The 18,730-nt window shown below is 59.8% G+C and overlaps 1 protein-coding gene across 1 annotated transcript in view; it reads right to left on the bottom strand.

Moving 5' to 3' along the window:
* Window positions 1-1,896: 1,896 nt before the first annotated feature.
* The window catches only part of ABLIM3 (actin binding LIM protein family member 3), a 29,651-nt gene continuing 12,817 nt past the window's right edge, over window positions 1,897-18,730 (bottom strand). Inside the window, exons 9-25 of the mRNA XM_009482667.2 lie at window positions 14,549-14,636; window positions 13,045-13,103; window positions 12,406-12,477; window positions 11,840-11,995; window positions 10,691-10,720; window positions 10,002-10,131; window positions 9,018-9,116; window positions 7,532-7,582; window positions 5,985-6,119; window positions 5,665-5,729; window positions 5,154-5,301; window positions 4,439-4,468; window positions 3,956-4,014; window positions 3,375-3,435; window positions 3,138-3,145; window positions 2,487-2,567; window positions 1,897-2,010 (exon numbers count right to left, since the gene is read on the bottom strand). Coding sequence (XP_009480942.2) covers window positions 1,897-2,010; window positions 2,487-2,567; window positions 3,138-3,145; window positions 3,375-3,435; window positions 3,956-4,014; window positions 4,439-4,468; window positions 5,154-5,301; window positions 5,665-5,729; window positions 5,985-6,119; window positions 7,532-7,582; window positions 9,018-9,116; window positions 10,002-10,131; window positions 10,691-10,720; window positions 11,840-11,995; window positions 12,406-12,477; window positions 13,045-13,103; window positions 14,549-14,636 — 1,386 coding nt within the window. The remainder of the gene's footprint in view (window positions 2,011-2,486; window positions 2,568-3,137; window positions 3,146-3,374; window positions 3,436-3,955; window positions 4,015-4,438; window positions 4,469-5,153; window positions 5,302-5,664; window positions 5,730-5,984; window positions 6,120-7,531; window positions 7,583-9,017; window positions 9,117-10,001; window positions 10,132-10,690; window positions 10,721-11,839; window positions 11,996-12,405; window positions 12,478-13,044; window positions 13,104-14,548; window positions 14,637-18,730) is intronic.

The following is an 18,730-nucleotide window of genomic DNA, read 5'->3' as shown; positions in this document are numbered from 1 at the left end:
GCTTTGAAAATTAAAAGACTCCCACTGTTGTGTTATTATTATTAATAATAATATCCTCCAGGCTTTATCACTGAAACTGCTGCTGGAGATGGAAGTTTCTTACAGCCACAAACGGTTGAGCTTGATTTAGGGAGCTGTAGTTATTATATGAGTGAAATCATTATAAATACAATTGGTTCATTTACTGCTGCACTAAAGCAGACAGAAGCAATTACCAGTGCAATATTGCCATCCCCACCTCAGGCCCCAGCCCCTTCCATGCCAGCACAAAGCTCCTGGAGCTGGGGCTGCTGCTGACGGGAGACCCCCTGCCCCAAGCACCCTGCACCCTGGCAGACCCCTGCAAGGGGCCCTGCATGTCTCTCCTGCCTCACACAGGAACCCGATGATGGCTTTTTTTGGGCAACAAGCTATGTGGCGTCAGCACCCAGCGGTGGTGGTGCTGATGGCAGGGAGGGCATTTGATCCACCTCATGGGAGACACCACGACAGGAGGGTTTCAAAGAGGACCAGAACAGGCAGAAGCAGAGCTGGCCCATGGCACAGTGAAGGTGAGACCCTTGCTGTCCCCTCGGAGGAACTCTGCTGACCCAGCTCTTGCAGAGGTGCCCTGTGGCTTGCTGGACTGTTTGGGACTGCTCAGTCCTGCGGTGTGCCTGAAAATTGTGCCAGATGAGCAAATAGGAAACCAGAGCACCACAGACACCAGAAAAGATGTTTGTGTGGAAATAACCCTATTAGTTTGAAGAAAAAATAACCAAAGGCAAAAAAACCCCATCCCAATAGTTTGCAGTGGAGTGAATGCTGAATGGCCCTGGTAATGGCCTTCATTCCTGGAGGCTTGCAGAGGCATTCATCTGGGACTCAGGCATCAGTGATGGGGTAATTCAGGAAAACCCCCATGAAAAGCTCCAGCAGTTAGTGGGACTGGCACCCCCAGCTCTGGGCCGGACTGCTCCCACCACTGCTCACGTGGGTGCCGAGACCCCGGAGTGTCAGGGCTGGGTGCTCACACCACCTCTGGGCCCAATGCATGGTGGCCCAGGATGGGGTGGCATTGCAGCTTGCCTGCTCTCAGGCCTTGCCAGCCCTGGAAAAACCTGAAGAGCAGCAAGAAACTGCACAAGGGAGGAGGCGGCTTTGGCTGTTTCATTTAAGAAGGGCTTGGTTTTGGGATGGCCTAGAAAGCTGCCATACCGGCACTCTGGGAGGAAAAACTGGTTCTGTAGCAATACAGGGTTTGCAGGGAAAGCCAACAGCTCAGGACGCATTGGGGCTCAGGCTTGCACCCCTTGACCCGTGGGGCTGCACCCTGCTCCCCGTGGCATCCCCACCACTTCTCCTCCTTGTCCCCTGCCTCAAGCTCTGTATTTCTGATCCTGAGGGCGAGGTTGAAGGTGCCCCCAGTGCGTGGCCATGTTAAAGGCAGGGAGGGCATTAAGGAGCCCATGGTGAGACCGTGCTTTCCTGCAATTGTACCCAGGGCCTTTTGCAACCCATAAGTAAATACACAGACCAGCTGCGCAGAGGGGGATGGGACACCCCCATCCCACCCCCCCATCCCAGAGCCCCGCTCTCCCCCAGGCCTGGGTGCCGTGGCTGCAGCAGGAAAATCGTCCCCCCCTGTGCCCCCGTGGAGCAGCAATGACAGATGCCAAGTGCTTCAGGGCCCACGTGGCTTTAGCCCCTGGGAGAACCCAAGGATCGATACAGAAACAGGGTTGGACAAGAAAAGGAAACAAAGAGCATAAAATGATCTGTGAGACTCCAATTCACTCTCAGGGGTGCAGAGGGCGCCTCTGCCACGTACAGCACTGAGAATCATACAGAGCTGCAATATAGAGATCTTTCTATGTATATATTTATAGGTATGTATATATTTATAGTGCACTGCATTTAAAACAGCCGGGCCTGCTTCTTCAGCTCGTTCCTCTTCCACAGGGCCAGGCGGTCGAACTCGGCGATGGTCATGCCGAAGATCTGGTAGAACTCCTCCTGGGAGAGGTGGCGCTGGGGAGAGACGGGATGCTGGGCCAGGGCTGGGGACCGCAGCCACCACCCAGGGCCAACAGCCACCACATGGGGCCGTATGGCTGCAACCATATGGGGCCATATGGCTGCAGCAGGGCGGGAGGGCATGTGAGGGGGTCTGATGGCATTCCCTGCCCATCTGGGTGCAATGGGGTGCTACAACCCCCAGCAGTGCTCACTCGGGAGAGGGGGAGCACCTGGCTCCCTCCTGCTCCTGCCAAAAGCACTCATGCTGTGGGCATGGGGAACAGCTCTGCCCAGCCAGTGGAGCAGCAGGACCACTGTGACAGCGTGCTGGCACGCGTGCGCTCCTGGGGAGCTGTGGAGATGCTCCTCACGCATCCCTGAGCTCCTCACAGCTTCATGCCGCCTGCCTGGGCTAAGGGGACACCCCGTGGAATCGGGTCCCTCTGAGCCCCAAGGAGATTGTCCTCAGTGGAAAAGGCTTTCCTCACCTCTAACCGAGTCCTGTCCACATCTTTGGGCAGCTGGTTCCTCCCCCTTGTCTTCACCAGGAGCAGCTCGTAGGGGTATATCTGCACAGGGACAGGAAGACCATGGGGTAGCTCCGGAGCCAGAAGAGGACAGTTGGGGCACGCCTGGGCATGAGGCCGTGGGGGCCACGAGGGCAAAGCCTCCTCCTGCCATGTTTAGCAGGGTTTGGGTGGCACAGCTGCCTCCAGGGCTTGGACGAGACAAGGTGGAGGGGGGACTTACTCTCAGGGTGACCCTAATCCACCTTGAATCACCTTGGTGGCTCTGGAATAGCCTGCTCACTCTGTGAAACCAGGAGTGACCCAGGGATGAGTGTGAGTAGGGAACCACCAGCACAACCACCCTTCTCTGTTCCTCACCCAGGAGACACTTCTGCTCAGCCAAGTGCTTGGGACCCTGGCAGGAGCGGAAGGACTCTGGTCTGAGCCCTACAGTCCCAGGATGGGGCTGTCAGGTGGGGGATGGAGGGGGATGAAGGTAGGGCATTGTGGGCAGAGGGCAAAGCTTCCTCCTGAAGGGCCTGGGGACACACGGTCATGTCTCTGGGACTCCCTCCGGGTGGTAGTTCCACCTCTGGCTGGTAGCGGCTCCTTGGAGCGGGAGCATCTTACCTTGTACTCTGTGGTGAGAGAGAAAAGACAAGAGAGACATGAGCCACGCTGACCCCTCTGCCGCCAGGATCCTCCCCCTGAGGCTGTGGGGACCCCTGCCTGTCTCCCCCCTACTCCCTCCAGCCTGGACCTCATTTTCCAGAGCTGCCTGCGGTGAGGTAGGCAGCACCATGGCATCTGGATCTGTGCCTACAGTGTCCCCTGCCCACGCTGCTCCCCAGCCCCATGGTGCCTTACCTCGCATCCCCCAGTTGACGGCATTCGTGCTGTCGTAGTGGAAAAGCTCAGCACTGGGAGGCTGCGGGAGGGATACAGGAAAGAAGGATTAAGAGGAGGTCCCCTCCAGACGCTCAGCATGGCACCTCCCATGTGCCCAGCGGGGGAAGGCACCCACCAACCCCAAAGAAGGTCCCACTCCCCACGCCTGGCAGTGGAGAAACTGAGGAACGAGGTGGTGAAGTGACAAGCCCAGGTCACATGGAGGCAGGACCAGGTCTCCCAACGCCCAGCAATTGCTGCCCCAGGGTATAAAGCAAAGCTCTTGTCCTGGGAAGCAACACCAGTGTCCCTCTGAAATGTGCCCTGCAAGATGTTCAGGGCAGGCACCTCTGCCCTGCAGTGCCTGGACAGGGCACTTTGGTCCCCAGTATCATTTTGGATTGGCACAGACCAGCAGTGACAGCAGGGGTGCAGAGAAGGGGGGAGCAGGACACCCTAGTCATGAAAGTGGAGCACCAGGAGCTTTGAGGAGCCTGGAGAGAATGACACCGGGTGCCGAGATGCCTGGCAGCAGCAGGATGCAGGCAGGAGGCACTTACCCTGTGCAGCCCGTTCCTCCTGTAGGCAGGAAGGGAGGCTGACTTAGAAATAAGGGGATCTGCAAAGAAGCCACCAAGGTGCATAAGGGAAAATGCAGGGGTGAGCCCTACACCCTAGGAAAGCACCCGCTGGGCCACCCTACCCCTGTGCTCCCACATCGCTACCCAGCTCCACATTCACCCAGCTCTGTCTCCTTCCAGCTCCAACTCATTTCCAGCCTGGCTTCCTCCCGTGCTGATATTCCTCTCCCTAAAATCCCCTTCCCGCGGCAGCCCTCCCGCCTCACCCTTCAGCACAACACAATCTCCTCTCTCAGTTTCTCTGACTCGTCCTCTCCCAGCTCTGCCCTGGCCCAGCCTTTCAAGGGTTCCTTCTTCTCTCCCCTTCTTCCCTCCCTGGTCCCAGCATCTCCTCCAGCTCAGGCTCTGGACCCCACAGCCGCAGGGGACCAGGCACGGAGGGCTGCAGGCTCACACACTCACCGCTGTCGGCCAGGTAGTGCGTCCGGGGAGCTGCGGGGAGAGCAGAGCAGAGCTGGGCGTCAGGGAGGACCGAGTGCCCCATGCCATGCAGAGCTGCCCGGCTGCTAGCCCTGTGGGTGTTCCTCGGGGCTCCCTGAGCATCTCTGAACAGCCCCAGCTCCGTGAGGGCAGATGCGCAGTGATGAAGGAGAGCATGGAGCGGGCAGGTGCCGTCAGCCTCCCCAATGCCCCCAGCCCCCCCTGCACCCCCAAGGGGAGAGGGGCTGGGTGCCCAGGGTGCTGTGCAGTGAGAGCAGTGCCAGCAAGGAAGGCAACCCTGGGGCCAGCCAGCAGGTCTGGGGTGCCAGGAGGTCCCAGATGTGCCATTAATGAGGAGGTACACATGCAGCGAGCCCAAAACAGGCAGGTGCAAATCCAGTATGGCTGTGCTGTGAGGTTCCCAAGGGACCCTTCAACCACCCCATGAGGCACTTCACCAGGCTGCCCAGACAGCCTGCAAACATCTGCCAGGCGATGTCCCATGCCAGCTGGGGCAGAGGGAATGGATGGAGCCCTCCAGAGAGGAAAAGAGCCTCCCAAATCCAACCCTAGTGCCCAGCACCTCTCCCACCACCCCTTCCCAGTCCCCCGTTCTTCCCTCTCCACCTCAGCAAGCTTCCCACAGGGGCTGGGGCCCTGCCAGGTGGGACGGACAGACAGACGTGGTTGTCCTTACAGCCATTGAGGGAGCCCTCGTAGCCAGCTGTGTGCAGGGCTTCTCTGCTGCTGGCCGAGCTGCGAGGGGGTGTCCAGGGGTCTGCATAGGAGTTGGACCGAGCCTTCATCTCCTCCCTCAGGATCAGCCTGCCGATGCCGCTCTGGATCTGGGCAGGCAGGAAAAGCCGCTTTGCACCCCTCCTTTCCCTGCCTGGCCCTCCCCGACAGCTGGCACATCGTGGCAGGGCATGGCACCTCCCAGCACGAGCTCGGCATCTCCCATCTGCTCCCCTGTTCCTGGGGACGAGCTGCTGGGGTGGGGTGCCTCGGCAAGGGGATGCACTCCCCCTCCTTCAGATCCCATGCTGGGGGTGGCCAAGGTGGGGGAGATGGCAGAGGGCAGCAGGGACAGTAGTGGTCCCTTCTTGGGTGGCAGAGCTGGGCTGGGCCTCCTCCCCAAAGCCAACCGCCACGGGGGCAGCTTGCTGCCAGCTCCTCCCTGCCAGGCTGCAGGCAGGGAGATCACTCACCTTGTGCATGCCCCGGTCGTACCCGTCCTCCTCGCCTCCTGATGAGAACCTCCGGGCCCGGGGGGCTACAAGGAGACACGTGGGGAGGGTCAGATGGGGACAACGGTGGAGGCAGGTAGGGAGAAGACAGTCCCCAGCTGCATGCGGACAGCTGAGTCCCAAGCACTGCGAGCATTTTGGGGTCACTTTTGCAGGTTTCTTGGCCCAACCCCGCCTTCGGGTCCAGACCCAACTCGGGGCAGGGGGTCCCTCCCAGGGAATGGCTGGTTTGGGGGCAGGAATGGGTTTCCCTTTCCCCCAGCCCAATGGGAGGCTGTTACCTTTGGGGGAGCCTTGGAAGGACCAGTACTCCGACTCGGAGTGGTAGTATGGGTCCGGGGAGTAGGCAGGGCTATACTTGGATGACTGTGCAATGTCTTCACTGGTTTTGCTTTTTGTGGCTGCAGGGAGGTTGTCTGCAAAAGGAGCAGGCAGAGCTGTAATGAGGACCCCCAGTCCCGCCAGCAGGACTTGCAAAGATCCACCCCAGGATGAAGACAAATCCTCTTCCCTCCCCTCTCCCCAGTGACCGCCAGCATTTTATGTCTGGGACAGCATGGAGCAGCGCTGGGAATAATCTATTTTCAAACTGCTGACACCTCCTGGAAACAAGGGTGCAGAGGCAGATGGTGGGGACGGTGACAAGCAGAGGGGCTGTCGCTGATGCGGCTGGGAAGGGACCCAAATGGCTCATAGCCCACAGCACCATGACAAGCTCTGGCTCCTGCATAGTGCTCACCCCAGCCCCAGTACCACCAACCTCCCCGTGCCCCTGCGCGCCAGGCTGTCCCGTCACCCAGAGGGCTGTAACCGCACAGGCAGGAGGGGATGGAGGAAGGGACAGAAAGGGCTCTCGGGGGGTTACTGCCAGGGGAAGGTGGCAGTGGGCTGTGCAGTGCGGATGAGCAGAGGGGTGACCCCAGCAGCTCCGGCTCTGGCAGGGGCTCGACCCCCCAAGGCAGGGCCACACAGAGAGCTCTGCGTAGGCTGGGGACTGAGCCTCAGCAGCACACATGAGAAACCCAAGGGTGAGCCCTGCTCCTTTCCCCCAGAGGCCAGGAGACTCGCAGGGGAAGGAGCACCAAGGACAGGCTGTGTGGCAGAGCCATCCCACCACCTCAAGTGGGTGCAGGGGACCCTGCCAACCGCAGCTACTTACAGCAGTGGGTGCAGCCAGCAGCGGGGCGGCGGGAGTTGGGCAGGTGGGAAGGGAGAGCCCAGGGAGAGAGAGGAGACACAGTTACTGCTCGGGGGGAGCTGATGTCCCTCTACGCGCAGAAGCAAGCAGGGACAGTGCAAGCCAGCCCTGCTGAGAGACACCAAACCCCTGTGCCTCCCTCCTCCCCACCTCAACACCCCCCAGGCCCATTTAATCCTGGAGCATCCATCCAGGATGAGCTGTGATTCTTCTCCAGGGCTCCATGTGAAACTGCAAATTAACTTCATCCTTTTCCCAAGGCTGCTCTGGCTCCTGGCATCAGCAAGCAATGCCCACCCTCATCCCCTCTGCCACCCCTCCATGGCCTCACTCCCCCTCCCACAGCTATCCCTGTCCCCAGCGCTGCTGACAGCCTTCGCCTCCATTCCTCAAAACAGGGATGTGGTTCAAAGCTGCCTTTTACTTGCACCAAACCCTGCGCTCTGCTGGCTGCAGGGGAGGCAGGAGCATCAGCCCACCAAAGCCCAGTGCCCCAACATCTCACTTTGATGCCTGCTCCCATCTCCTGCCCTGCCCCTAAATGCAACTCAGCCAGACCAGGCCCCGCACTGGTACCCTGCCCCGCTTCCCCCGCGGAGCAGAGCCCGGTGCACAGCAGGCAGACCGTACCGTGTCGCTTATAGATGGGGGGTTTCCGGTAGATGTTACTCTCGCCGGCAGCTGGTAGCAGAAAGAAAGAAAGGAAGGGAAGAAAGAAGGAAAGAAGGGAGGAAGGGGAGGTCAGCGTGGGTGTGCTGAGAACGGACAGGACAGAGGTCCTGCAGGAGATGTTATCCCCACGCTACATTTCCATCACACAACCGCCTCCGGGTCCATGTGTCCCACGGGAGTGCAGTGCCAGGCCAGGGCCAGGCAGGCTCCAGGATGGGCAGCGGAGGCGCGGTCCCGGGGCTGCCCTCGGGCAGCGGTGCGCACAGAGGCCATGCAGTGAGCCCCAGCGTCAGCATGCACTGTGGAGCAGCGGGCACTGCCGGCCCCAGGAGGGAGCGGCACAGCCAGGAACCACCGGCCACCCCTGCCAGCCGGCAGCAACGCACCACGGCTCACACTGGTGCAGTTTCTTGGGGGTGCCAGCGCCTGGAAGAACCACCTGCAATCTACCTGGGGGCGAAACACCATCAGCCAAAGCCTCTTTCCGCAGCAGAGAGAGAAAAGAGCGAGCTGGGAGGGAAAGCGAGCTGGAGCCTGGCGCTGAGAGCTACGGTCCCCGCGCAGGGGCCAGGCAGCAGAGCTGGCGGAGCAGGGAGGGGGCCATCCATAAACCACCGACCGTCAGCGGGAGGGCAGGGCAGGGCAGGCAGTGGGGCCGAACCCTGGCAGGGATGGGATGGAAGCAGGGGACAATGGTGGGGAGCCTCTGGGTGTCCTCATGGTGCTGTCCCAGGGCATGAGCTATAGCTTTGTGGAGGGTTCCATGTTCTGGAGGAGGGCGAGGACAGCGGGAGATGCCTATAGCTGAGCAGGGTGGTCTGGGGCTCTGGCCCCCCTGCGCATGCTGAAGGATGGATGGGCAGCTCTGCCTGCTTCCCTCCCCACTCTCCCATTCTGCCCGCTCTGTCCCCGTCCCCATGGGCTCTGAGTGGCTGGGAGCGGGTGGTGGCCCTTACCTGGTGGCCCCCTGCAATCCCTGCAGAAGGGGAGCAGGCATCTGGCAAGCCCAGAAGACTCTGGGGGGAGGGAGCAGCGGGCCCTAGGGGGAGTATAAAATAGTCATCTGTAGCGGATGGGTGCGGAAAAGCCTCCGGCAGACACGCTTCAGCTCGTGATCCTGGGGAGGAGGCAGGGGAGGGGGCAGGCTCTCCACAGGGGACTCGTCTTTGTGTGAGGGGTGGAGGAAGGTCAGGGAAGAGGAAGAGGGATGTTGCAAGGATCAAGTACACTCCGGGTGGCTCTGGGACGTCCGCGTAGTGATGGGAAGGGACGAGGGTTCAAGCTGCAGGTCCTGTTTATGGATGGCCTCTACCAGGGGTAGATCCTGCTGCCAGCTGGCTCTAGGCAGGCGGTGGAGCTATGCATGCGACACAGGAGGGATGGTACATGCGGGCATGCCACAGACACGGCGCTTCCCTGGGAACTGGGGCGCTCCAGAGCCTACCTGGGATGTGGAAATGCTTGGGCGCTTGGTATGAGGTTGGAGTGGAGGACCTCACATCTAACTGGCTATAGTAGGGGGAGCTGCGCCCGCTCTCGGTGCCTACGCGGTGCCGAGCAGAAGCAGCCGTAAGTGACCGAGAGAGAGAACAAGAGGCAAAAGAAAACGGGTGTTAAATGCAGAGGTGTTAGAAGAGCCGGGGGCGACCCATGTGGTGGGGGTGACGGGGATGTGCGCCAGGCTGTGGTCCAGGATGGGGCGTGATGGAGCAGGGGAAGACTTCCTGCATCTCTGGAAGAAGGCGGGATGCAGAGGAAACCCTGTGTGCAGGTGCAGTTACAGGGCAGCAGGTTGCCCTGCCACTGGTGAGAGGAAAGCCGAGCGTGCTGCAGAGGCAAACGGTGATGGGCCCTTGGCGGTGCAGCGTGCAGGTAGCTTGGAAATGTGGGACCTCTGGAATTACTGACCTCAGATTTTCCTAGTCATTCCTCCCCAGCTCCGAAGGACAGGAGACATGGCACAGACACACTCTGCTTCCCCCTCAACACGCTCCAGGGCGTACACATGTGTGTGTGTTAAGGACCCCCCTTGCAGCACTGGCTGGGCACAAGCACTCTCATGCACACCCCTCCCAGAGCTACCAAGCCAGCTGAGGGCTTTTCACTGGACCTGGGGGTCACCTCTCTCCCCACCCCATCCTCCATGAGCCCCAGCTCAGGTCTGAGCCAGGACAAAGCCCCCTTGGCCTCTCCTCACTGCTCGCGAGACAAGAGTCAGGGGAACCAGGGGATACACACAGCAGAGTTGGTCACTGCCCCACAGCTCCTGTTGCTGTCAGCCCCCCGCGGACCCCCCAGGCCTCCTGCTTGCTTGCCAGAGGAGAGACCACTGAGGTTCCCTGGGAGAAGCAGGGGACAGTTTGGTGATCGCTGTTCCACTCGGGGGTCTGAGCTTAGCCCAGCCTGGGGTTGCAGCTGAAATCCTCACCTGAGCGGTAGAAATGGTGGGGGGACCTTGGGATGGTGGGGGACATGCCCTGGCGGCTGTAGGTGGGGGAGTCAATGTAGCCAGGGCTGGAGGCTCGCCTCTGCCGCATGTCAAAGCTCTCATAGATGTCCTGGGGACGAGGAAAGGCATGGAGAGAAGCGGCGTTAGAGCTGGTGGGATGAGGCAGGTCAGTGCCTCAGCAGCCCTGCAGAGAGGTGTCCCCCCGACGGGGGTCCTCATGCTCGAGGCAGCCTGGGAGGATGCATGCCGGGCAGCGTGCGTGTCCTCTGCGGCTGGAGGGGGCCCCCAGGCTGCTCTGCCTCCCTGCTGCCAAAGTGCAGGCAGCGAAGCCCAGGGTTTGGGGCTAGGTGACAGTGTCCGGCCAGAGGCTTTCACCCCCTTGCCTGGAGATCGCTCCCTTCCCCTGATCTTGTTCCCAATTACTGGCATCACCCTCCACAGGGCAGAAGCTGCACCCTGGGTCTGCTCTGCCAGGGAGGGCTTGCACACTGCTCTCCCCAAGGCCCGACGGACAGGACCCTGCTGGACAGGGCCCCCCTGTCTCCCCCCACCTCGGGGCAGCACCCAGGCCAGGGCACGTTCAGCAGAGACCCAGCAGTCCCTGGGCAGAGGGATGCCCTGCGGCAGCAGCAGGTGACAGACCCCCCGGTGCCCGCTGGGGGCATTACCTGCGAGTACGGGGAGAGGGTCCCCAGGGACTGGAGGCAGCAGAAGGCAAAGGGGGAGGAGAGAGAGAGAGACAGCACATGGTTAAGGGGAGCAGTGACAGAGTGGGGTCCCACAGCAGCTCATTTTCCCCATGTTACAACCTCATCACAGCTGCCAGGCAGCAAGGGCGGCTGGTGGCACAGCCAGAGCTGAACTGGCAGGAGACCAGGCAGGGAGCCCCCGGCCAGGAGGGGAGCTGGTGTGAGGATGGCACCTCCTGAATCAGCAGCTTGCACCCCTTCTCAGAGACCTCGGTGGAGAGGCTGCAAGGGGGGAAGGCAGCTGCTGGCCCCACAGTGCTGCACAGCGGGGCCATGGCCATGCTGCCTGCACCATCACCGGGTGGGCTGGAGGAAACCAGACTTGTGACAAGCCTTGGGACTGGAGATGTAAGAGGTGCTGCTGCTGGCCATTACAAAGTCCTCTTCCAGGACCACCTCAGGTCCCGCATCTCTGTGTGAGCTGTTCAGACCCTCTTCTTCCATGGACTTACTGAAATCACCCAGCAGCCCCAGCCTGCCTGGGGGAGCAGGGCAGGACAGTCCTGTGCCATGTGCTGCTTGGGCATCATCTCATCACACGCTTGCAAAAACGCATGGACCAAGCCCTCTTCCCCTGGCTGCGGGGTCAGCACCCAACAGGGGCAGCCCTGCTGTGCTCCAGAGACACCATGCTGGGGCTGGGTGCCCAGGAGGATTGCCTGCCAGGGGCCAGGCTTTGGGCTGAGCCTGCTGGCCATCTGTCCCTCCACCCCAGAGGCTGCGATGAGTGAGCTCCCTGCCACATCACTCCCAAGGGTGACGTCTCCTCACACGCAGCGCTGTCTGTCCCTGCACATCAGGTCGGCGGCACAGTGTGGGCAGGGCGCTGCCATCAGCTGATAAGATCACTGGTTTCTTTCTTACTCTACAGCAGCAGCACCAAGATTTCCCTTCCAGCCCAGGCCCTCTTCTTCACAGGGAGCCTCTGGGAGAGGTCTTACCCCTGCTCCTGCCTCCCTGCAGTATTCCCGCTGGAGTGAGAGAACCCACATGCAGTTTCCCCCATTGCCCCAAACCACGGTCTGTCTCCCTGCGCAGCCTGGCATTGGGCGTATCAAGACTCAATACCTCCCCATAGCTATATCTCTCCAGCGTCTCATCCGACGTGTATCTGTGATAGGGCTCGTAGGAAATGAGGTCAGGACGCTGCACTTCATAGATGGCTTTAATCTTGGGGAGAGCTGCCAGGTCTTTGTAATTAAGGATCTCATTATCCACTTTAGCCTAGGGAGAGGGAGAGACAGAGACAGAGAGACAGAAAGGAAGAGGAAGAGAGAAGGAAGCAGAGGCTGGAGCGCACAGTGCGGAGCCAGCACAGAGCAGACAGAGCCCACCATCACCCCAGCAGGAGGAACTGGTAAGAGGAGATGCCTGAGGCAGCAGCAGGAAGGGGCAGAGGAGCTGGGAGGGTGGGACTATGCGCCTCCAAGTGCTCCTGGTCTGTGCCAACGGCACTGGTGGCACAGCGTGCCGCTGGGGCAAGGGGGCACGGCTTGTCCGTGCTGTCCCCAAACGCTGGGCTTGTCCCCAGGGGATGCCTCGCACTGCACAGCAGCACTGGGAACTGCGGCTCCCTTCCCTGGGGCCGGAGCATCTGCTCTCCCTGTGCAGATGAGGGGCAGAGCTGTACTTACGCAGATGACACGGTTCGGGGAGCCGATGCTGGAACCAGGGGGTGAGATGGAGGTTTCTGACGTCCTTCTGTGCTGTGGAGGCAGAAAAGCGGAGGACAGGTGAGAGCACAGTGAGGAGGGACCACTGAGCAGGCACAATACTGGGCGCAACAAGCAAATCGTTGGTTTTGGAGCTGAATTTCACTTAAGGTTCCTCTGCCCTTTCATCTGCTTGCTGCTGGTTCCCATAGCCGTTGCAGGCTGCCCTGCTGCCCAGCTTTGCGCCCTGGCCTCTCTCGGGGCCAGATCCGGAGTCAGGCGAGTGGCCTGGCAAGACCCAGCGGGCAGCTGTCCCCATGGCCAGACGGGCGCAAAGAGGGAGCAATAGCTCGAGGGGTGCAGGGGGTTGGTGAGGGGACTGCTATGCCCCCTCCCCGGCTGTGCCATGGGCTGGTGCCAGCCAGCAGGCAGGCCCCTGACAACAGCCCTGGCCACGGCCACCCGCCGTCCTCCGGGCAGCGGGGACAGAGCTTGTGCCAGCCTCGGGAAGCCACCCCGGGCTCGGACACTGCCACAGCAGCTCACCTGCAGCAGGGACTCAGGGGCAACATCACCTGGGACGTGCCACCTCTCAGAGATGCCCCTCACCCTGCTGCCTACCTTTAGCTTCTTCTCTGCTCTGGCTGCCTGCTTGCAGATTGGGTGCCACACTTCAGAGCCTGCAATGCAGCAAAAGGAAAGTGTTTCAGCTCCATGCACAGCTCACCCCTGCTGCTAGGGATCATCCAGCTCCCCCTGCCATGGGGGAGTCCTGTCCTGTCCCTGCTGCCTCCAGCACTGACCTGCAGCCCACGGTCCCCCGGGGACCACATATCAGTGCTCTCCCTAGCAGCAGCTGCACTGAGCAACCGGTGTTATAGAAGTGCAGCCCCCGCATGCTGGGGGGGCAGATCCTGGGGGGCCCTGCAGGGGCAGGAGGTAGGAACCGGAGTCTCTCCATGGGGAGCAAAGCAGGAGGGAGGTGGTGAGCCCCGAGGATGCACAGGAGTGGGGGGGTCACCGGCTGGGTCCCACCGGCTTTCCCAGGTGCCTTCTCCACTACAGCGTGGCCATAGGCATGCGCCCATTGGGAAGGCAGGGCAGTGGGGACTGGGTGTTCGTACTAAGAAACTAAACAGCTCCCAAGCACTGAGATGTAGTGGCCAACTAAACTGTGACAGCAAACCCAGGTGTGTTTTTGGTGCAGCCCAACCAGTGCTCAGCCAGGCAGCTCCTGCTGGTTGAACTCGGGGTAACACTGAGCCCGGGCATGCACAGCCCCTTGCACGCCTTCTGGGCTGGAACCAGCAAAGCTGCTGAGCTTTGCCCAGGCGTGCCCTGGGATGGATGCTGAGCGCACCCATCCTGCTGCCCATGACGGGCCTTGCTGGGACCCCCACTCTGGCTCTCTCAGTGCACAATTCCCCCTTTGCCACCCACGGGGTCATTAGTGACTCAGGGTGACCGGCAAGTGCAGGTTACAAAGAGAAAACAAACCCTCCCTCTGCACTGTAAATAGCCCCTAAGGCAGCTTCAGGCAGGGATGAGCTTGCCAAAACCAAACCCAAACCATCCAGCTGTGCCAAGCGAAAGCCTTACCCCTCCAGTGTTGCTCACAGTGTCACCTGGACAGGGGGAGTTGGGGGCAGCAGGGAAGGGGTCCTCGACCACCTCCCCTGGTGCTGGAGAGAGCCGGAAGCCGGTCACCCTGCAGCCATCCCAGCCTCTATTTGCTGGGCGCAGGCCAGGGACACATCCAGGCATGCCCAACAGCACTCCCCAGCTGTGCAGGGAGACTCACAGGGAGCAAAAAGCTGCCGACAAGGAACAAAGTCTCCTCCAGCTCAGCAGCAGGGAAGTTTTCATGGAGAGAAATGATTGCCACATGGCCCAGGAAGAGCACAGGGGCTGAAGAGCAGTGGAGAGGGGTCTCTGGCATTGCTGGTGGGTACTGGGACTCTGCTGTGCAGAGAGACCCTTTTGGCTTTGATGGTCATAAGGACCCGAACCCCAAACGCCCCCACAGGCAGCACACCTCCACACAAGTCATGCTGGTCTGCCCCACTCGAGTCCATGCTCCAATGTGGGACAGGGGAGTCCCTCCTCACCACAGCAGGATCCCTACCTGTGAGGTACATCTCCTCCCCTTCCGTGAACATCTGGTGGCAGCGGACACATCTGGCACAGGTGGGGTGGTAGTGCTTCCCTCCTGCCTGCAAGGGCGAGCAGAGAAGAAGGGCCCCTGAGCAAGGCAGGACATGGCGACCTGCTCACACCCACAGCAGCCCTCTCTGCTGCAGACAATGACGAGGTCAATGTGACAAAACTGCTCAGAGCGGCCTTGGAGACCACTGCAGTGTACAGGGAAAACCAGAGACCACTTTGCTAATGTTTCTGCAGGACTACAAGCTGGACTGGGACCCTTCTGCTCTCCCTGAACTGTCCAACACACAGGAAAGCAGAGCTAGGAGGTCCCAAACAAGGTACCCCTACAAACCTCACCCCTAATAAATTGTCCTTGGACTCTGGAAATAACCAAGACCCCCTTCAGCAACGCTCAGCCAAGCAGCCATGCTTTACACCAGCTCTTTCCCTCTACAGGTGTGAAGAGAAACAGTAAATCTGTCCCAGGATGTCACAGCAAGGAAACAGTAAAGAGAGAAGAAAGGCCCAACATACAAACCTTGCAAAGCACAGGCTTCCTCTTGCTGTCAGATCTCCCTGACTACCATTGCCAGCCCATCTCCCTAAAGAAACTTTTCTCCTTCTGTGAAGCTGTGCCCAAACTTCAGTGCTAGCGACATGCTATTCCCCAGCTGAGCAGAAGCCGGGCTGCTCCCTTTACTCTTTGGCAGGGATAATAGCTTTAACTGGTAGCTTGTTTCCACTCAAAGTGTCTGCTAGCATTTCAATTATAGGCTTGTTTTCTGGCCTGGGAGCTGGTAGGCAGGGGCTGGCTCAGGGCAGGAATCTGGGCTGCACTGTTAGAGCTCGACCCCAAAGGACATTTTACTCCCATAATAATTCAAGAGAAGAGGAAGGATAATTCAAGGCAGCAGAAGGAAGATGAGGCTCTGACTGACAAAGGAGAGGGTTATGATAGAGGGGGCTGGAGCCGGTTTGAAACAGGGAGGATCAACAGGAAAATTTGCTGCAAGGATAACTGAGATCTGCCAGTTGATTGCCCATAAAAATCAACCTGGAACTCAATGTCTTTGGGGTGCAGACAGCAGCCAGTGGCTTTTTCCCTTCAGTTTACGCCAAAAATTAATGGAGGTTTTAGGGCAGGCCAGGGGAGATGAGTGTGAGAGTTTGTACCCCTCTTCCTTTCACTGTAGTGCACTTCAATCCAGGGAGGGGACAGCCCTGCGCCTCAGACACCTCCTCATGCCAGCTGGCAGCAGCACAACGTACTCCTGGGCTGGCCCAAGTGAGCCCACAGCCCAAACATCCCCAGTTCACACCCAAAAGCTTGGTAACATGGCAGGAAGGTCCCCAGTGGGAGGGCTGCAGACTCAAACACACTGTGAATGCAGATGAGCAGCAAGGAAGGCCCCAGCCCTGGTCCCCCAAGCCCTCCGGTGGGACGGGAAAGGTCCCCACGGCAGCCCCAACAAGCAGCCACCCTGAGCCCTGGCCCACCCGCAGCGCCCCATGGCAGGGGCTTGCATTGAACACTTTGCCAGCCGGTTCCAGGCTATACAGATCCTAAACCAACTTTACCCCTAAAAGCCTTGTCCAGAGCCCTCGGTATCAAATCATGCCCATGGGCTCATTGAGTCTCATGCCCGTTGCTCCAGGGAGGCGGCCCACCAGTCCTGCCAAGGCAGAGGCTCCCTAAGGATGGCCGGTTCCTCCTGCTCTGCCCGAGCCTGGGGCACAAAGCCCTGCCTGGGCAGCTGCCCGCTGCAGCACCACGCCAGCACCCCCCACAGCAGGCACCCACCAGCCAGCACTGCGCACCCAGGGCAGGCACGCTGAGCTGCGTCAGTCAGAGGAGACGGCTGTAAACACAGGGAAAAGAGATGAAAAACAACCCAGCTCCTAAACACTTCAGGCTAGTGTGCCTGCAGTTCCCCTCACTTGATTTCCAGCTGACTAGAGACAGCTAACGCTGGGGACACGGGGCCCTGATGACCGATGTGCCGCCTCCCCCAGTCCTCTGAATCTGGGATGGGTTTGGTTCTCTTAGACCCTCTTAGTACCACCCCCAATGGCTTGGTGTGCTGACAGTAAGGAAAAGAAAAAAAAAAAAAAAAACAACCTTTTCCTATCTAGACTATATGGGCTGCTGTCACAGGTCAGACCATGCTGGAAGGGGACGCTTTGCAGATCTGGGGGCGTAGGCGTGGAAGGAGGCTGGCTGCTCCCCCGGGGGCATGTACCAGCTCAGTCCCGACTTTAATTTCAACACAGATCTTCTCCAAAAACACCCAACACCTCAACACCCCCACTCCCCCTTGAGGAGCAACTCTCCAAACTGTGCACAAACCTTGCTCCTTTTATATTGGTTAAAATTACAGCTTGTAAAAGGCCGGTAGAGGCTGCAAGGGAAGAGACCTGCTCATTATCACTTGCAGTCCCTTAAAGACTCATTAATCATCCAAGCCTGGCTGCACAGCTTGGAGTGGTTGGGAAAGCCCGGAGGCTGCCGGGATAGCACAAGAAAACTCCTTAAGGCCTAAAATTATTTAAAGGCGCCCTTTCCATTTTGCGCTCCACTGGAGAAGACAATTAAAGCCTCTGCTTTCACAAGAGATCATTCCATACTGCAAGCAGGCACGTGCCCAGGGAGGGTGGGGAGCACAGGCTGAGCCCTGGCTGCGGGGAGGCAAGGGGTGCTCTGACGTCCTCGAGCGGCACAGCCCCCCGGCACCCAAACCCTATGCTCCTCGTGGCTCCATGACAGTGCCTGTGAGGAGGCGGCACCTCAGCTCTGCCTGCGGGCACCCCAGCACTGAGGCACATTACTTCCAGCCCACCAGAGTCTCGTCACGCAAGGGCTCCTGTGCCCAGGCATGGGCGCGGCAGGCAAGGTGCTAATGCAAGATGATGGCCCTTCAGAGCATCTGGTGGGATTCAGCCAGCATCTTCCCACGGCCCAGCAGAGCTGGCCAGCCACTGCAGCCAGGGAGAGCTGATGCTGGGAGCAGAGCCTAGGGTGGAGGACAAAGCAGGAGGGAAGGTAGAGCTAATGCTGGGAGAACAGCTGGGGGAGATAGAGGCGAGGGAGAGCAGGGAAGGCTGCCTCCTTGCCACGGCCCCGGCTTGCAGGCCGGCTGCCACCACCCGCACACCTGTCACGCCTGGCAGAACTGCTCTTTGTCCGTCCCCTCAGACATGCAGCAGCAGCAACATCCTGTGCTCATCCTGACTCCACTGTGGTTGCGCCAAATAAAGAAACCTCCGAGAGTGGTGCAGTGAGGAGGCAGCGGTGCCTGAGGGTGCTGGCTGGCAACACAGCCTCTGAGCTCAGGGCAGGGGTCCCAAATCCTCTCTGGCTCCTCTCACCTGCCTTCATACACTGAACATCCCACACCACCAACGCCCAGCCTGCTTGCCCTGCTGGGGTGGCTGAGGATGCTCATGTCCTGGCAGGGGGTTATCAGGGACCAGACTGCCCAGGGAAGGAACAGCAGGGATTTGACCTCAGGGGACCCTCTGGCTTCACCCTGCTCTGCTCAGACATTTGCTAATGAAGTGGCCCCGTGATGGGCAGCCAGCCTGTGGCAGCCGCTGCAGCGCTGAGCTCATGCTCACAGCAGCCAGCACTGGGACTGCTGCCGAAGTCTGGAGTCAGCAGAAAGCCTTCCAGGCACAGGCAGCTCCCTGAAGAGGGAGAAGATGCTGGAGGGCTCCTGGCACCTGGCTCCAGCTTCAGGAGAGGTTCCCTGGCCACGCTGGGTGCTCTCAGGCCAGCCCAGCCAGCAGGACCAGAGGGGGTGACCACTTCTTGGTAGGCTCTGAGTGAAACAGGCTGGAGATATCCTGGAAGAGTTCTCAGCAGGCTGGAGACCTACACGGCCACTGCCACTCCAGCCCACAGCACCTGCAGCCTGACTCACTGTGGAGCCACAGTACGTCTGATTTTGGGATACAGCTTCCTATCGTTACTGTCTGGAGATGGAAAGAGGTGTGGGTGCCAATGCCACCCACATCTTCCCTTCTCACGAAGGGAAGGTCTCAGGAGTGACTGAGCACACTTTCAGCATTGCTGCCTCTTTACACCACCACAGCCCCAGCCCCACAGCATCACCAGGGGGTCTAAAAATCACAACAGATTTCATTCTGACATCTTTCTCTCTGC

This window comes from Pelecanus crispus, chromosome 8 (genome assembly GCF_030463565.1).
Source record: "Pelecanus crispus isolate bPelCri1 chromosome 8, bPelCri1.pri, whole genome shotgun sequence".
NCBI classification, from domain to species: domain Eukaryota; kingdom Metazoa; phylum Chordata; class Aves; order Pelecaniformes; family Pelecanidae; genus Pelecanus; species Pelecanus crispus.
Note: the sequence above shows the minus strand (reverse complement) of the source record. Positions and strands in the feature narration are given on the sequence as shown.